The sequence below is a fragment of the Ambystoma mexicanum genome, chromosome 8 (assembly GCF_040938575.1).
Source record: "Ambystoma mexicanum isolate Mex_15411 chromosome 8, UKY_AmexF1_1, whole genome shotgun sequence".
Lineage (NCBI taxonomy): Eukaryota > Metazoa > Chordata > Amphibia > Caudata > Ambystomatidae > Ambystoma > Ambystoma mexicanum.
Window position 1 is genome coordinate 16512279 of NC_090929.1, and position 18894 is coordinate 16531172.

An 18894-nucleotide genomic window follows, 5' to 3' on the forward strand; every position below is an offset into this window, starting at 1 on the left:
CTGCCTTCTTCTTCTTCTGGGAGGGCAACGCTGGTCTCCGTTTTTCTATTTGGTCTTACTGCCCTAGCTGACATGTCTTTGTCAGGGATCACGGACTTCCTGGCTTAGTCGTGCGCCACCAGCGCCTAACAGCCGCACAACAGCCGACGCCCTCTACTCCTATCGGGCTCAACGCCGCGAGGGTGCGCTGTCTCTGCTTTTGTGGCAGAGGATGTCACGTGAGCGGTCACGTGAGTCAAAAAGCTCCGCCTCCTCCAGGAAGCTAAGTGGTTGCCTGCAACTGCCTGCGGGTGTTCGCGCGAGTAAAGGAAACTCCCAGCGCTTACTCCAGGCACAGGCACAGGTACAGAGGCTTCCAGGACTCGGGAGCTTCACAGTGTTCCGTTGATTCTCTCGTGTGAGAACCTTAATCTCCACAGACTCCCAAAACCTTTTAATTTCCATAGACTTACATGGGATGAGTGATCCCAACATCTACTCCTCTTCATGATTACATGGCCGGGGTCACCTTCTGATATCCCTGTCTTCTGTTAGCATGAACGGGTCACCGTCTCCATCTGTCGTCGTCTTCACTGGCCCCCTGCTTTATAGATACCAGGCTCCGCCTACGCCCACACCCGCCCACGCGGCCGTCACGTGCTCTTGCACGCTCGCGCAGGTTGCGGCGGCACGTTCTAGCCTGCGTGCGTGCGCGCGCGGCAGCCGCCGGGACGGAGCGCCCGAGACGCTGACAGCTGGAGCGGCCGGCGAGCCCGCTGCATGCTGGGAGCGCGGTGCACTCTGGGACGCAGGGCTGACGTGGTGGCCGCCTGGAGATGGCTGACGGGAGCAGGCAGAGCAAGCTGGCGGCGGCCAAGAAGAAGGTGAGACGGGCCGAGGGAGGGGGCAGTGTGGGGCAGGAGCTCATGCCCTGAAGGTTAGGGGAGCGCCCGAGGGGAGACAGGCGGACGAGCAGTACAGGGAGGGCGCTGAGTGCCTGAAGGGGGCGGAGTGCTGGCATCACACCCTCTAGCGTCTAGCCCAGGAAATAGTGAGGGATTCGCCCAGAGAAAGCACGCTGAAAGCTCGACCAGGAAATGCACTGGCAGGAGGAAAGCCCAGGGAAGGGGTCCCCCACCAGGAAGCATCCTGCCAGCCCCCTAACCCGGCAACACACTGACAGGTCCCCCACCAGGAAGCATCCTGCCAGCCCCCTAACCTGGCAGCACACAGACGGGTCCCCCACCAGGAAGCATCCTGCCAGCCCCCTAACCCGGCAGCACGCTGACAGGTCCCTCACCAGGAAGCATCCTGCCAGCCCCCTAACCCGGCAGCACGCTGACAGGTCCCCCACCAAGTCCCCTAACCCGGCAGCACGCTGACAGGTCCCCCACCAAGTCCCCTAACCCGGCAGCACGCTGACAGGTCCCCCACCAGGAAGCATCCTGCCAGCCCCCTAACCCGGCAGCACGCTGACGGGTCCCCCACCAGGAAGCATCCTGCCAAGTCCCCTAACCCGGCAGCACGCTGACAGGTCCCCCACCAGGAAGCATCCTGCCAGTCCCCTAACCCGGCAGCACGCTGACAGGTCCCCCACCAGGAAGCATCCTGCCAGCCCCCTAACCTGGCAGCACACAGACAGGTCCCCCACCAGGAAGCATCCTGCCAGCCCCCTAACCCGGCAGCACGCTGACGGGTCCCCCACCAGGAAGCATCCTGCCAAGTCCCCTAACCCGGCAGCACACTGACAGGTCCCCCACCAGGAAGCATCCTGCCAGCCCCCTTACCCGGCAGCACACTGACAGGTCCCCCACCATCCTGGCAGCACACTGACAGGTCCCCCACCAGGAAGCATCCTGCCAGCCCCCTTACCTGGCAGCACCCTGACAGGTCCCCCACCAGGATGCATCCTACCAGCCCCCTAACCTGGCAGCACGCTGACGGGTCCCCCACCAGGAAGCATCCTGCCAGCCCCCTAACCTGGCAGCACGCTGACGGGTCCCCCACCAGGAAGCATCCTGCCAGCCCCCTAACCCGGCAACACACAGACAGGTCCCCCACCAGGAAGCATCCTGCCAGCCCCCTTACCCAGCAGCATGCTGACAGGTCCCCCACCAGGAAGCATCCTGCCAGCCCCCTAACCCGGCAGCACGCTGACAGGTCCCCCACCAGGAAGCATCCTGCCAGCCCCCTAACCCGGCAGCACGCTGACAGGTCCCCCACCAGGAAGCATCCTGCCAGCCCCCTAACCCGGCAGCACGCTGACAGGTCCCCCACCAGGAAGCATCCTGCCAGCCCCCTTACCTGGCAGCACACTGACAGGTCCCCCACCAGGAAGCATCCTACCAGGCCCCCTAACCTGGCAGCACGCTGACAGGCCCCCCACCAGGAAGCATCCTGCCAGCCCCCTAACCTGGCAGCACGCTGACAGATCCCCCACCATCCTGACAGCACACTGACAGGTCCCCCACCAGGAAGCATCCTACCAAGCCCCCTTACCCGGCAGCACACTGACAGGTCCCCCACCATCCTGGCAGCACACTGACAGGTCCCCCACCAGGAAGCATCCTGCCAGCTCCCTAACCCGGCAACACACTGACAGGTCCCCCACCAGGAAGCATCCTGCCAGCCCCCTAACCTGGCAGCACACAGACAGGTCCCCCACCAGGAAGTATCCTGCCAGCCCCCTAACCCAGCAGCACGCTGACAGATCCCCCACCATCCTGGCAGCACGCTGACAGGTCCCCCACCAGGAAGCATCCTGCCAGCCCCCTAACCTGGCAGCACACTGACAGGTCCCCCACCAGGAAGCATCCTGCCAGCCCCCTAACCTGGCAGCACACTGACAGGTCCCCCACCAGGAAGCATCCTACCAAGCCCCCTAACCTGGCAGCACACTGACAGGTCCCCCACCAGGAAGCATCCTGCCAGCCCCCTTACCTGGCAGCACACTGACAGGTCCCCCACCAGGAAGCATCCTGCCAGCCCCCTTACCCGGCAGCACACTGACAGGTCCCCCACCATCCTGGCAGCACACTGACAGGCCCCCCACCAGGAAGCATCCTGCCAGCCCCCTAACCTGGCAGCACACTGACAGGTCCCCCACCAGGAAGCATCCTGCCAGCCAGCACGCTGACGGGTCCCCCACCAGGAAGCATCCTGCCAAGTCCCCTAACCCGGCAGCACGCTGACGGGTCCCCCACCAGGAAGCATCCTGCCAGCCCCCTAACCCGGCAACACACTGACAGGTCCCCCACCAGGAAGCATCCTGCCAGCCCCCTAACCTGGCAGCACACAGACAGGTCCCCCACCAGGAAGCATCCTGCCAGCCCCCTAACCCGGCAGCACGCTGACGGGTCCCCCACCAGGAAGCATCCTGCCAAGTCCCCTAACCCGGCAGCACGCTGACAGGTCCCCCACCAGGAAGCATCCTGCCAGCCCCCTAACCTGGCAGCACGCTGACGGGTCCCCCACCAGGAAGCATCCTGCCAAGTCCCCTCACCCGGCAGCACACTGACAGGTCCCCCACCAGGAAGCATCCTGCCAGCCCCCTTACCCGGCAGCACACTGACAGGTCCCCCACCATCCTGGCAGCACACTGACAGGTCCCCCACCAGGAAGCATCCTGCCAGCCCCCTTACCTGGCAGCACCCTGACAGGTCCCCCACCAGGATGCATCCTACCAGCCCCCTAACCTGGCAGCACGCTGACGGGTCCCCCACCAGGAAGCATCCTGCCAGCCCCCTAACCTGGCAGCACGCTGACGGGTCCCCCACCAGGAAGCATCCTGCCAGCCCCCTAACCTGGCAGCACGCTGACGGGTCCCCCACCAGGAAGCATCCTGCCAGCCCCCTAACCCGGCAACACACAGACAGGTCCCCCACCAGGAAGCATCCTGCCAGCCCCCTTACCCGGCAGCACGCTGACAGGTCCCCCACCAGGAAGCTTCCTGCCAGCCCCCTAACCCGGCAGCACGCTGACAGGTCCCCCACCAGGAAGCATCCTGCCAGCCCCCTAACCCGGCAGCACGCTGACAGGTCCCCCACCAGGAAGCATCCTGCCAGCCCCCTAACCCGGCAGCACGCTGACAGGTCCCCCACCAGGAAGCATCCTACCAAGCCCCCTTACCCGGCAGCACACTGACAGGTCCCCCACCATCCTGGCAGCACACTGACAGGTCCCCCACCAGGAAGCATCCTGCCAAGCCCCCTAACCTGGCAGCACGCTGACAGATCCCCCACCAGGAAGCATCCTGCCAGCCCCCTAACCTGGCAGCACGCTGACAGGTCCCCCACCAGGAAGCATCCTGCCAGCCCCCTAACCTGGCAGCACACTGACAGGTCCCCCACCAGGAAGCATCCTACCAAGCCCCCTTACCTGGCAGCACACTGACAGGTCCCCCACCAGGAAGCATCCTACCAAGCCCCCTAACCTGGCAGCACACTGACGGGTCCCCCCACCAGGAAGCATCCTGCCAGCCCCCTAACCTGGCAGCACGCTGACAGATCCCCCACCATCCTGGCAGCACACTGACGGGTCCCCCACCAGGAAGCATCCTGCCAAGCCCTCTAACCTGGCAGCACGCTGACGGGTCCCCAACCAGGAAGCATCCTGCCACGCCCCCTAACCTGGCAGCACGCTGACAGGTCCCCCACCAGGAAGCATCCTACCAAGCCCCCTAACCTGGCAGCACACTGACGGGTCCCCCACCAGGAAGCATCCTGCCAGCCCCCTAACCTGGCAGCACGCTGACAGATCCCCCACCATCCTGGCAGCACACTGACAGGTCCCCCACCAGGAAGCATCCTGCCAAGCCCTCTAACCTGGCAGCACGCTGACAGGTCCCCCACCAGGAAGCTTCCTGCCAAGCCCCCTAACCTGGCAGCACGCTGACAGGTCCCCCACCAGGAAGCATCCTGCCAGCCCCCTAACCTGGCAGCACGCTGACAGGTCCCCCACCAGGAAGCATCCTGCCAGCCCCCTAACCTGGCAGCACGCTGACAGGTCCCCCACCAGGAAGCATCCTACCAAGCCCCCTTACCCGGCAGTACACCGACAGGTCCCCCACCATCCTGGCAGCACACTGACAGGTCCCCCACCAGGAAGCATCCTGCCAAGCCCTCTAACCTGGCAGCACGCTGACAGGTCCCCCACCAGGAAGCATCCTGCCAAGCCCCCTTACCTGGCAGCACGCTGACAGGTCCCCCACCAGGAAGCATCCTGCCAGCCCCCTAACCTGGCAGCACGCTGACAGATCCCCCACCAACCTGGCAGAACACTGACAGGTCCCCCACCAGGAAGCATCCTACCAAGCCCCCTTACCCGGCAGCACACTGACAGGTCCCCCACCATCCTGGCAGCACACTGACAGGTCCCCCACCAGGAAGCATCCTGCCAAGCCCCCTAACTTGGCACCACGCTGACAGATCCCCCACCAGGAAGCATCCTGCCAGCCCCCTAACCTGGCAGCACGCTGACAGGTCCCCCACCAGGAAGCATCCTGCCAGTCCCCTTACATGGCAGCACACTGACAGGTCCCCCACCAGGAAGCATCCTACCAAGCCCCCTTACCTGGCAGCACCCTGACATGTCCCCCCCAACCAGGAAGCATCCTGCAGCCCCCTAACCTGGCAGCACACTGACAGGTCCCCCACCATCCTGGCAGCACGCTGACAGGTCCCCCACCAGGAAGCATCCTGCCAGCCCCCTAACCTGGCAGCACACTGACAGGTCCCCCACCATCCTGGCAGCACACTGACAGGTCCCCCACCAGGAAGCATCCTGCCAAGCCCCCTAACCTGGCAGCACGCTGACAGGTTTCCCCACCAGGAAGCATCCTGCCAGCCCCCTAACCTGGCAGCACGCTGACAGGTCCCCCACCAGGAAGCATCCTGCCAGCCCCCTTACATGGCAGCACACTGACATGTCCCCCCCCCAACCAGGAAGCATCCTGCAGCCCCCTAACCTGGCAGCACGCTGACAGGTCCCCCACCAGGAAGCATCCTACCAGCCCCCTTACCTGGCAGCACGCTGACAGGTCCCCCACCAGGAAGCATCCTGCCAGCCCCCTAACCTGGCAGCACGCTGACAGGTCCCCCACCAGGAAGCATCCTGCCAGCCCCCTAACCTGGCAGCACGCTGACAGGTCCCCCACCAGGAAGCATCCTGCCAGCCCCCTAACCTGGCAGCACACTGACAGGTCCCCCACCAGGAAGCATCCTACCAAGCCCCCTAACCTGGCAGCACACTGACAGGTCCCCCACCAGGAAGCATCCTGCCAGCCCCCTTACCTGGCAGCACACTGACGGGTCCCCCACCAGGAATCATCCTGCCAGCCCCCTTACCTGGCAGCACACTGACAGGTCCCCCACCAGGAAGCATCCTGCCAGCCCCCTAACCTGGCAGCACACTGACGGGTCCTCCCCCAGGAAGCATCCTACCAAGCCCCCTAACCTGGCAGCACGCTGACGGGTCCCCCACCAGGAAGCATCCTGCCAGCCCCCTTACCTGGCAGCACGCTGACGGGTCCCCCACCAGGAAGCATCCTACCAAGCCCCCTAACCTGGCAGCACGCTGACGGGTCCCCCACCAGGAATCATCCTGCCAGCCCCCTTACCTGGCAGCACGCTGACGGGTCCCCCACCAGGAAACATCCTGCCAAGTCCCCTAACCCGGCAGCACGCTGACGGGTCCCCCACCAGGAAACATCCTGCCAGCCCCCTAACCCGGCAGCACGCTGACGGGTCCCCCACCAGGAAACATCCTGCCAAGTCCCCTAACCCGGCAGCACGCTGACGGGTCCCCCACCAGGAAACATCCTGCCAGCCCCCTAACCCGGCAGCACGCTGACGGGTCCCCCACCAGGAAGCATCCTGCCAGCCCCCTTACCCGGCAGCACGCTGACGGTTCCCCCACCAGGAAGCATCCTGCCAGCCCCCTAACCCGGCGGCACACTGACGGGTCCCCCACCAGGAAGCATCCTGCCAGTCCCCTAACCCGGAGGCACACTGACTGGTCCCCCACCAGGAAGCATCCTACCAAGCCCCCTTACCCGGCAGCACACTGACGGGTCCCCCACCAGGAAGCATCCTACCAAGCCCCCTTACCCGGCAGCACACTGACGGGCCCCCCACCAGGAAGCATCCTACCAAGCCCCCTTACCTGGCAGCACACTGGCGGCACACTGGCGGGTCCTTACCTGGCAGCACACTGGCGGGTCCCCCACCAGGAAGCATCCCTTACCTGGCAGCACAGTGACAGGTCCCCCACCAGGAAGCATCCCTTACCTGGCAGCACACTGACCGTCCATCATCAGGAAGCATCCTGGCAAGTCCCCTTACCTGGTAGCTCACTGACGTGTCCCTCACTAGGAAGCATCCTGGTGAGTCCCCTTACCTGGCAGCACACCGACAGGTTCCCCACCAGGAAGCATCCCTTACTTGGCAGCCCACTGACAGGTCCCCCCACCAGGAAGCATCCTGCCAGCCCCCTTACCTGGCAGCACACTGACAGGTCCCCCACCAGGAAGCATCCTGCCAGCCCCCTTACCTGGCAGCACACTGACAGGTCCCCCACCAGGAAGCATCCTGCCAGCCCCCTTACCTGGCAGCACACTGACGGGTCCTCACCAGGAAGCATCCTCCAAGCCTCCTTACCTCACAGCACACTGACAGGTCCCCCACCAGGAAGCATCCCTTACCTGGCAGCACACTGACAGGTCCCCCCACCAGGAAGCATCTCTTACCTGGCAGCACACTGACAGGTCCCGCACCAGGAAGAATCCTGCCAGCCCCCCTACCTGGCAGCACACTGGTGGGTGTCCCACCAGGAGCATCCTGCTGGTCCCCTTACCTAGTAGCACAATGACGGGTCCCCCACCAGGAAGAAACCTCCAAGCCCCCTTACCTGGCAGCACACTGACAGGTCCCCCCACCAGGAAGCATCCTGCTAGTCACCTTACTTGGCAGCACCCTGGTGGGTCCCCCACCAGGAAGCATCCTGCTTGTCCCCTTACCTGGCAGCACAATGTCAGGTCCCCCACCAGGAAGCATCCTCTAAACCCCCTTACCTGGCAGCACAATGACAGGTACCCATCAGGAAACATCCTGGCGAGTCCCTTTACCTAGCAGCACACTGACAGGTCCCCCACCAGGAAGCCTCCTTACCTGGCAGCATGCCGACAGGTCCCCCACCAGGAAGCATCCTAGAGAGTCCTGTTGGGGAGAATTCTCATTTACGGCTAATTTCCCTCACCTAGTGAGTCCCTCAGCAGCTTTGCTGGATTTCTGGGGTTTATTTTTTTACCACCTGGTAAGAGTGTGAGCCTTTTTCCCACTTTTACATGTGTTTTGCCATGTGTATTTCTAGTGTTTGTGTGATCTTGTGCTCTGTAGCTACACCACTCCATGAGCCCCACTTTTTGTGTGTTACACAGCACCTTCAGTGCAGTGACACAGGGTTGTCTTTGAGACTTCACACTGACTCAATTTTTCTGGGGCTGACTAATGTCACCCAGAAACATGTAAAGTTGCCATTAACTTTATATAGTCACTTTACGCTACAGACCATGTACACCCCATCTTACATGGAGTATTGGAACGGGTTAGCTCCTATCCCTTTTTGTCTGTGCCTCTCTGAGCTTTATTTTGCTCTCTTAACACAAAGACTTGGCTGGTGGCAGTGGTATCTACCCTAACTTTTCTGCCGCGATTATACTATATAAACGTGGTACTGTATTAGGCAATTCTATTAGCCTCGAACATAAACCCGCTTGACCAAGTACTTTTTATTTTGGCTCCAGTTGGGTTTTATCGGCATTTCTTTTTGTTAAAGTCCTTCTTGTGTTTTACTTTGTGCGGCAAACCTGGTTTGCCTCCTTTTGTTCGCCGACCTTTGGCGGGCTTCTGTCCAGAAGCCCTCCTTTAGCGTCTGGGTGTCTAGGTGGGCTGAATGTGAGGGAGGGGTTTAGTCACCCCCCTGCACAGGGTCTCCTTGGAGACCCGAGTCGCACTTTGTGTCGATTGGCTGAGGTGGTTGTCCGGGCCGGACAATCCCCCTGCTGAGTGATTGACAGCCAGGCTGTGTGAATGGGGGATTTTGGCATAAAAGGCAGGACTCTTGGCCTGGAAGTCAGTCGCCACTGGAACTGCAAAGAACCGAAGAGAAGCGGAGAAGCAGACGGCTGCTGCAACTTCCGAGTCCTGGTGAAGCCCTGCTGCAGTCCTGAGCTATCTACCCTTCAACGCCAACAGAAGATCCAGTCCGGAGTCTTCTTCCCTTGAGCCTGGTGGGATCAACCAGCTCGCCTTCCACAGTCGGAGGTTCCTCTTCTTGGTCGAAATCGCTGCACACCATCTGAAGAGCCTCTCCTGTTTTAAAGGAGCGCACCTTTCATTCACCGTTGCTTTGCTTCTGCCGGCTTCATCCCTGGGTAGTGCAGATTGCTCCAGATGTCGTCCTTCTTGTCCCCACGACTGAAGCTCCAGGAACTGTGAGTCTGCAGGAACTACCAGGAACAACTGCTGTGGCACCAGCTTTTCTTCAAACGAATAAGGTACTGTGTCCGACTTCACGGAATAGGGGTGAACCCTTTTTCTCCTCCCTCCCCCAAGGCGTGCTTCCCTTCTGACAATATCCAAGTACTCCTGGGAATCTTGAATCGTGAACTGTTCTAACCTTGTGATCCTCGACAACAGGGCCCTGTCCCATTTGACACTGGCGCAGGCCTATTGACTTTTATCTATGTTTTAGAAAGTGTCTTCTGATTCTATCTGCCTTGAAGAATTGCCTAGGATTTATAGCCCATATTCTCTTGTGTTAACTCATGTGCTAAGTGTGTTTGACTACGGTAACATTTCTTCTTGCGGGTACGCCTTTCTTTTGTAAGACCGAACTGTCATTACTGTCAAAAAGTGATCGTGTAATAACCCACGGTAACGTCTTCGTTTCGCAACACTGGTCCATCAAATCCAAAGGTACTTACATTGCATTGTTCTGCACAAGGGGAATTGGTTGTGTGTAGTGTATTTGAAGTGTGGTTTTAATTTAATAGAAAGTGAAGTGTTTTGTGACCAGATGGTCTAAAAATAAATGTACTTTTACTTTTTAACCAGAAACCTTGAGTCAGTGTTTGCTTGAGTAACAGTAATTGTAGTGCTTTGTGTAATCTCTACTACCGCTCATTTGCGCTTGAGCTAAGTCTGGCTGCTCAGCCATTGCTACCACTTTTTCTGTGTAGTACAGGCTTGTACCAAAGGTGAAATTGTACTACCACTTGTGTTCTTAATCTTGTGTAGTGGTCCCTAAGGGTACTGCACAGGATTCTGCCTAACAGACCTCTTACCTGGCAGCGCACGGACAGGTCTCCCACCAGGAAGCATCCTGGAGAGCCCCCTAACTTGTCAGCACACGGACAGGACTCCCACCAGGAAGCATCCTGCCAAGCTCCCTTACCTGGCAGCACACTGACCTGTCCCCCACCAGGAAGCATCGTGGTGAGTCTCCTTACCTGGCAACAAACTGACGGGTTCCCCACCAAGAAGCATTCTGCAAAGCCCCCTTACCTGGCAGCACACTGACCGGTCCCCCACCAGGAAGCATCCTGCAGAGTCCCCTTACTTGGCAGCACACTGACAGGTCCCCCACCAGGAAGCTTTTAGGGAGGATTTTCAAAATGTGCTAATTTTCCTTACCTTTTGAGACCGCCAGCAACTTTGCTGGATTTCTAGGAGTGGATTTTTTCATCTGGAAAGAGTGTGAGCCTTTTTCCCCACTCTTTTATGTATTTTGATGTGTGTTTTACTTTTGTTTTCTTTGGTTGTGGAGTTTTAAAACCACTCCATAGGCATCATCATTTTCTGTGTGTCACACAGCACCTTCAGTGCAGTGGCACAGGGTTGTCTTTCAGACTTCCCAATGTTTAAATACCTTCTCTGGGACTGACTACCGTCTCCCAGAGCATGTAAAGTTACATTGACTTTACTAGTCTCTTTAAATTTACTGACCCAGCACACCCTATATTCATAGAGTGCTGGAGGGGTTGCCTAGCTTCCTCTGAGTCAAAACACTCGTGTAACAATAAAATGTTACCCTTTCCTACTTTAAATGGCTGGTGGCAGTGGTTTAGATCAAAATACCATGATTTTTCCTGACCGTTAACAACGGTAGCAAAAAATCGGGTCAGCCATGTTTTTCAATATGGCGCCCCAGACCTATCTGTAAAAACAGACTCCGTCTTCTTTTTTCGCCATTTCTTTTAGGAAAGGTCCTTCTTGTGTTTCTCTGCGGATTTCTGTGCTGAAGCCCTCTGGCGCCTGAGTGTCTTGGGTGGACAGGATGTGAGGGAGGTGCCCGAAACTCCCTGTGCTTAGTCTCTTAGGAGACCTGAATGCACTCTGGCGTGATTGGCCGGCTGGCTGTCCGGCAAGGACAGCCACCCTGCTGTGTCAGTGACAGCCATGCTGGAATGAATGGGGAAAAACTGTTTAAAAGCAAATCTCTGGGACTTGGAAAGCAGAGTCGACCACTGGAATGAAGAACGACCAGTGAAGCCCTGCTGCAGGTCCGAATTGCCTTAAAACCCTGACGACAGAGAAGCCGTTCAAGGTTAACTTCTTCCCTTGAGTTTGGTGGGAACAACTAACTCGCAAGTTACCTGGACACCGTCCCCATCTGATCGAATTTTCATCAGAGTGCTTTTGAAAACCGGATAGCCAGAGGGAAGGAAACCAGCGGGACTTTAAGGCACTAACACCTTAAACCGATGTCTTGCTACAACTTTTGGCTTCTTCCTTGGGCAGTGCAGGAACCTCCCGACCTCTTCCTTCTTGTCCCCAAGACTGAAGCACAGGAACAGCGAGATCTGCTCGAACTGCCAGGAACAACTGCCTCAGCTACAGCTTTCTTCATTGACGAGGTACTGTGCAAACGCGGTCCGGTTATCTTTTCGGCCATCGAGAAAGTGCGTGAAACTTTCCTCAACTACGAAGGCTTGTCTTTCCCTTAACATTCGTCAAACCTTTCGCCTAGCAAACACCTTTAAAAATCTGTGTGCAAAGACTTAACTGTTACATACCCGAACTGTGCTATCCTATACAAAAGGCTCTGAACCATGACTTTGGCCCAGGCCTATTGAGAAGAATTGCTGGTTGTATTTAACTGAAACCCTTTGCCCTGATGTATTTGGGCTGTCTATTCTTATAACCTTGTCTTTTGGAGCTAAACCTGTTCATTTACTTACCGGTTGGATTTTTGTGGTGTATTAGTGTGTAATATTGAGCTGCTTATGCTAGTGTAATGTTTTCTAACTGACTGAGTAAATGTATATTCTTTAACCAAGAAACCTTGAATCTGTGTTTTTTTGAATCCCTGTATTTGTGGTTCCTTTCTTTTTTTTTTTGTTTAACCAACTTTATTTTCATTTTACTTAAGACATTAATTGGCTTTCAGTTACAGCATGTATTATGACATTATAACCCATTTGAACACTTTAATCAACATACCTGAAATATGTCATTGAAACTTGTATTGTCTTCAAACTGCCCCCAACTCCTCCCACCCCCTTCCTTTAGTGTTATCCGAGTCAATCTAAGTCGAGGTATAACCAACATAGTCTCATGAGCGCACCCCTCCTCCAAATCTTCTGCTGTCTTTATCTAATATGGATGTTTCTTAGACTCCTGGGTTTAAAGAACTGAGCCTCCCTCTACCCCACATAGTTCTGAAGTGGCTCCCATATGGCCAAGAATTTCAGGTACGTCCCTGACTTTGTGGCGCAAATGTTCTCAATCGCCATGACTCCCCACACTTTCACCCACCACCATAGGGCTGTGGGGCCTTCCACTGTCTTCCATCGTTGGGCCACCCACCGTCATCCTTGCTGCAGACAGTAGGTGGGTGATGAGAGCTGCTCTATTCCCTGAAGCTGCATATATCCCTTCTGACACTGCCCCCAACAGAATGACCTTTGGGGACCATGGTAGGTCTGCGCCTGCTATGTCTCTAATTAGGCCCAGAATTTCTTTCCAGACCACTTTTATCTTTGGGTACGACCACCACATGTGGAACAAGTCACCTCTTTCTCCACACTGACGCCAATATTCTGGAGGATACGTGGGGTTCATTTTATGTATTCTGCTTGGGGACAAATACCAGCAGTAACATAACTTATATGCTGATTCTTTAATTGCCTTGGATGTGGATAATTTGTGCGCCCTCCTCCAGATTTGACTCCATTCTTCCTATGTAATCTCCTCCCCCTATGTCCCGCGCCCAGTCCTTCATATATTGGAGGGTTTCATCTATGTGCGATTTGTCTAGTAGCTTATACAATCTAGCTATCCCTCTTCGTGTGTCCCCTCCCGTATCGTGAGTTCTAAGCCTACCGGGAGTCGTAACCCAGCTTTTTTTTTACCTCTGGGTGTGAGATCCAGTGACGCAATTGTATATATTGAAATCTGTTATGTTCAGTAATGCCGAATCTTTGTTTGCATATTTCAAAGGAAAGTGGGGCATCATTCTGATACAAGTCTTGTAGGGACACTGTCTGCTCCCCGCCAACCTCCCCAGAACATTTTCTGAAGCCCAGGCAAAAACTCTGGATTAGTGTAACTTGTTCTACTGCTCACTTTAAACTCTTGAGATAAGTCTGGCTGCTCCACCATCGCTACCACTTTACTATGTAGTACAGGCTTGTACCAATGGTGAAATTGTGCTTACACTTGTAGTCCTAATTGCCTGTAGTGTTCCCAGAGGGTACTGCAGGTGATTCTGCCTAATGCTGGTGGCAGCGGTGGGATAAAGTATACTTGTTACATTTAGCGTACTACTTTTACTTTTGTTCAAATAATCCTCCCAAGGTAAAGCAACACTAGTAAAGCAATTGTTTTATCATGATTGATATGGAAAGCTACAGACAGGAGACCCTAGTGACTTTAACTGTTGATCAATTGAGAGATATGTGTAAAGCTAGGAATCTCAGTGTAAAAGGCAAAAAGGTTGAATTGATAGAAAAGTTGTTAGAATACCTAAGTCTGAGGAGTGGGTCTGAAACCCCCACACCTGCAGAAAATGTGGAAAATGTTGATGAGGATGATAATATGTCAGAGCCCAGCTCTAATATTGTGGATGTGTTAGATGAGGCAGAAGAGTCTCACAATGTAGGCCCTGTTTTACCTCTACCTGCTCATAGGCCTCAACCTTTGACCACAGGGACCCCCTCAGGTCCAAACCTATGTCCTGAATTTGTCTCATTTGAAAAAATGAGACTGGAGTAAGAATTTAAAAGAATCCAAGCTCAAACTGAAACAAAGCATCAAGAGTTTAGACTCAGCAAAATGGAACTGAATCATGCAATTGAAATGAAAAAGTTGTCTCTTGAAGCGGGTTCTCTCCCAGAGTCCTCTAGGTCTTCCAGTCCTAAGAGGCCTTGCATGGCCAAATATGCAGTAAGTATGTATGAGGTTAAGCTTGATATTTTGGATTGGTTGGCTGCTTTTGAATATAACCATGGGATTCGAGACATTACCGGGAATCAGTTGATTCCTTGGCTTTTTTCTAGGCTACCCCCTGTTGCAACTGATGTGGTAACGGATTTGGGGGATAAAGACAGAAAGGAATATGAAACTGTGAAGCTAGCTTTGATAGCTAGATTTGGGAAGACCCCTTCTTAGTATCCTAAGAGATTTAGAACCCTCAAAAAGCATGATGGTACGTACCCCTTGGGCTACCTGGGTGACTGACTGTTTGAAAAACGTAGATGGATGGGTTAAGGGTTACAGTGCCAACACTTATGAAGGTATGAGAAATCTGTTTATGTTGGAATCTATTTATGATGGCTGCTCTCCTGAGCTGAGACAGCACTTGGCTGACTCTAAGGAAATTGATCCAAAGAAGTTAGCAAGGGCTGCTGACTTGTGGGTTGCCAACAGGGCTACTGAAAAGGATTCTGGGGTAACTCAGAAGAAGGATGAGGGGAAGCAGCACAAGAAAGATACCAAAGAGAATTCAAATACCTCCAATCCAAAAGAGGGCCACAAACATAACACAGGAAACCAAATCAGGCTAGTGTACCTTCTGGGGACAAACCAGAAGGGCAGAACAAACCCCCATTCATAAAAACATTTGGTAAATGTTATGCTTGTGGGTCAACTGACCATGTGAAAGGGGATCCCAGATGTAAGGGTAAACCTTCAGGGAACCACACTGTCTCCTTAGCCTTCTCCCCAGTGGATGAAGTACCAATGGCAAGTGGAAACCTTCACTTACTGGCTGAGGAACCCATGAACGTCTGAGCCAGTTTCTTTAGTATCCCTGGGTATGTGGGAACAACAGAGCTTAGATTGTATAACTCGATTCCAGACAATACTAAAGAGTATTACAAAGACCGTGTTCTTGTGAATGGTCAGGAGACCCCTGCCATTGGAGACACTGGAGCCAGCATAACTGTAGTTGATGATGAATCATTTTCACGGAAGATGATGTTGCTAAGGCACCCACATTCCTAACTAAGCTTGCTGGAGGCCCTGTTCAAATGCTCCCACGGTTACCAGCTCTCACCCAGTGTAATCATATGACTGTCAAGATACCTGTAAGTGTGCACAGTGAAGTACCTGGGAGAGTCCTGTTGGGGAATGACTTAAAAAACCCTGGCGTTGTATCGAGCACCCCAAGGCCTCCCAGCAAAAGGAAACTGGAGCAGACTAGGAAGGCCAGAGCGAGTACCTTAAGGGACTCTCCAGAGGAGATTATAGAGGAAACTATAACTCCCAGTCCACAGGACTTACTGACTGTAATTTCTAAGAAGACGGAGGACGAAAAGGGGCAACCTAAAACCTCCAGGAAGAAACCAGCCAGCACTCCTGTGCTACCAACAAGGACATGCCCGAGAGGACTGTCCAAGTCACACCTGTGACTCCTCCACCAGCTGAGGCTGAGTGTGTGGAACAACCTTGTGTGGTTGCATCAGCTGCTGATGAATCGGAGCTGGAAGAGGACCTTGCTCCTGTTGGAGATCTGGATCCTACAGACCATCCTGAGCTGCAGTCTTTACTGGCAGAAGGTAGATCCAGTAGGGCAGACCTCAGCAGAGGTCAAAGAGAGTGTCCTACTCTTGAAGATCTTCGCCCACAGGCAGCTTCCCAGCTGAATGGGCAAGAGCGAGGGAAGCATAGGTTGTACTGGGAAGATTGCTTCTTCTACAGTGAACCGACTGAGTATATCCCAGGGGACTACAGAAGACTTGTAGTGCCTCTTGAAAGCAGACTCGAGTTCCTACAGTTAGACCATGAGATACCCTTGGCCGGTCACTTAAGTTTTAAGAAGACCAAGGAAAGGCTCTCTCTATATTTCTACTGGCCTAAATTGGGGTCTGATGTAGATAAGTTCTATAGGAGCTGTCAGCCTTGCCAAACCTCTGGCAAGAGTGGAGTCTGTGGCACCCTTGGTACCTCTCCCAGTGGTGTAAGGTCCTTTTGAGAGGGTAGGAATCAACATTGTTGGTCCCAGGAAACGGGCTTATCCTGGTTGTAGTAGACCATGCTACTGGGTATCCTGAAGCAATACATATGAGGACTGTTAAAGCTCAGGCTGTTGCTAAGGCGCTACATGGTATTTTTACCAGAGTAGGTTTTCCTAAGGAAGTTATCTCTGACAGGGGATCCAATTTTATGTCCCACTACATGCAGGCCATGTGGAAAAACTGTGGAGTAAATTACAAGTTCTCTACTGCCTACCATCCTCAAGAGAGGTTTAACCGTACAATGAAGAGCATGATAGGTGCTTTAGAGGAACCCCTTAGAAGAAAGTGTGGCCTTCTACTGCTTTGCCTTCTCTTTGCTTATAGAGCAGTCCCTCGGGAGGGAGTTGGATTTAGTCCCTTTTGAGCTTCTTTATGGCCATCCAGTTAGAAGCCCCTTGGCCCTGATTAAGGAGGGGTTGGAGAGTGCTCCTTCCCCCCCAAGCCAGTGTGAGACATTGACTAAGCCTCCGGAGGAGAATGTCACACATGGCGACAGAAGCATCAGACAACTTGAAAGCAGGTCAGGCTCTGGTGAAGCATTGGCATGACCAGATGGCCAACATGGTTGAGCTTACTTAAGACCAGCTATCTCTAGTTATGGTACCTACAGGGCAGAGGGCCTTACAGGACAAGTGGATAGGACCCTTCATGGTTGTGGGTAAACTTGGAGAGGTCAACTATCTGGTGGACTTAGGCAATCCTAAGGAGGCTCACAGAGTCTTTCACACACACTGTTTAAAAGCTTATGTCTCGAGACTAGAAGTGGGAGCTTTGCTTCTAGCTTCAGCTCAAGGGGAGGAGGAGAGTGAACCTCTACCTGACCTACTCGGAGGCCAGCCTTTAGATGAGAAAATAGGAGTTAATCTCTCTTCTAATTTGACACCTGAACAACAGGAGGAGTGCAAGTTTCTGTTAAATCAGTTTGCCTCCCTGTTTTCACTATCACCAGGCCTGACCCCCTGTGGCCAGCATGATATTCAAACTGGTGACTGTTTACCTGTTAAAAACGGTGGTTACAGGATGTCCGATCATGTAAGATCCCACATAAAGGAGGAGGTCACAAGGTGCTTGATCTCGGGGTAATAGAGCCCTCTACCAGTCCATGGTCTAGTCCAGTTGTTCTGGTACCAAAGGCAGGATCCAAGGAGTTGAGATTCAGTGTGGACTATAGAGCTCTTAATGCAGTCACCAAGACTGATGCCCACCATCCTCAGGACAGATGAACTGGTGGACAAACTTGGTTCAGCCAAGTACCTCAGTACATTTGATCTCACTTCAGGTTATTGGCAAATAGCCCTGACGACCATGCCAAGGAGAAAACTGCATTCTCAACCCCAGCAGGCCTATACCAGTTTAAGGTAATGCCTTTTGGACTAAAGAATGCACCTGCTGCATTCCAAAGGATGGTAAATCAAGCTCTAAATGGGATGGCGGACATCTGCATGGTATACTTGGATGACATTGCAGTGTTCAGCCCTACTTGGAAAGAACATGTTGATCACTTGAGATATGTTTTGCAGGCTCTTGAGCAGGCCCATCTGACCATAAAGGCTAGTAAATGTCAAATTGGCCAGAGTAAAGTGGTCTACTTTGGACACGAGGTAGGAGGAGGTGAAATTAGGCCATTGCCTAGCAAAGTACAAGCTGTACAGAACTGGGCCACCCCTGCTACCACTGTTGCAGCAGTCCTCTTCCTTCCTCTCCTCTTTGGTTCTTTCGTTCCAGTGGGCGACTCTGCTTTCCAAGTGAGAGCCTTCCTAGGCCTCACTGGTTACTACAGGAACTTCGTAGAGAACTATGAGACCATAGCTTCTCCCTTGAATGTGATCTCCTCTCCCAAATTCCCTAAAAAGGTCAGGTGGAATGAGGAGTGCACTCAAGCATTTGAAGGCCTAAAGAAAGCCCTTTGTCAAGGGTCAAGCTCCAGTCCTAAGAGCTCCTGACTACAACCAAACCTTCATTGTGCAGACAGATGCTTCAAATACAGGTATAGGTGCAGTCCTTAGTCAACTGGATGTGAAAGGTAGGGAGCACCCCATTTGCTTCATCAGCAGGAATCTGAAGGATCCAGAAACAAGGTGGGCAACTATTGAGCGTGAGTGCTTTGCTATTGTGTGGTCACTCAAGTAGTTTAGGCCATACTTGTATGGATCTACTTTTGTGATTCAGACTGACCACCAACCCTTGAGATGGTTGATGCAAATGAAAGGGGAAAACCCAAAACTACTGAGTTGGTCAATCTGCCTCCAAGGGTTTGATTTTACCATTGAACACAGGTCTGGGTGTCTCCACCAAAATGCTGATGGTCTCTCCAGGATGTTTGACCGACTGGAGTAAGGAGATTCATCCAGGAGTGGATTAAATCCTCCCTTAGTCGGGGGGGGGGGTGCGAGTGTTGG

General features: G+C 54.2%; 1 protein-coding gene across 4 annotated transcripts in view; it reads left to right on the forward strand.

Annotated features, from left to right (window-relative positions):
• The first annotated feature begins 701 nt into the window (after positions 1-701).
• GOLGA2 (golgin A2) overlaps positions 702-18894 on the forward strand; it is a 918457-nt gene continuing 900264 nt past the window's right edge. For 2 of the 4 annotated variants that reach the window (XM_069609145.1, XM_069609147.1), the window contains exon 1: positions 702-863. In XM_069609145.1, the coding sequence (XP_069465246.1) occupies positions 816-863 (48 nt within the window). In that variant the 5' untranslated portion in view covers positions 702-815. The remainder of the gene's footprint in view (positions 864-18894) is intronic. The other 2 variants (XM_069609148.1, XM_069609149.1) reach the window with 1 other exon arrangement.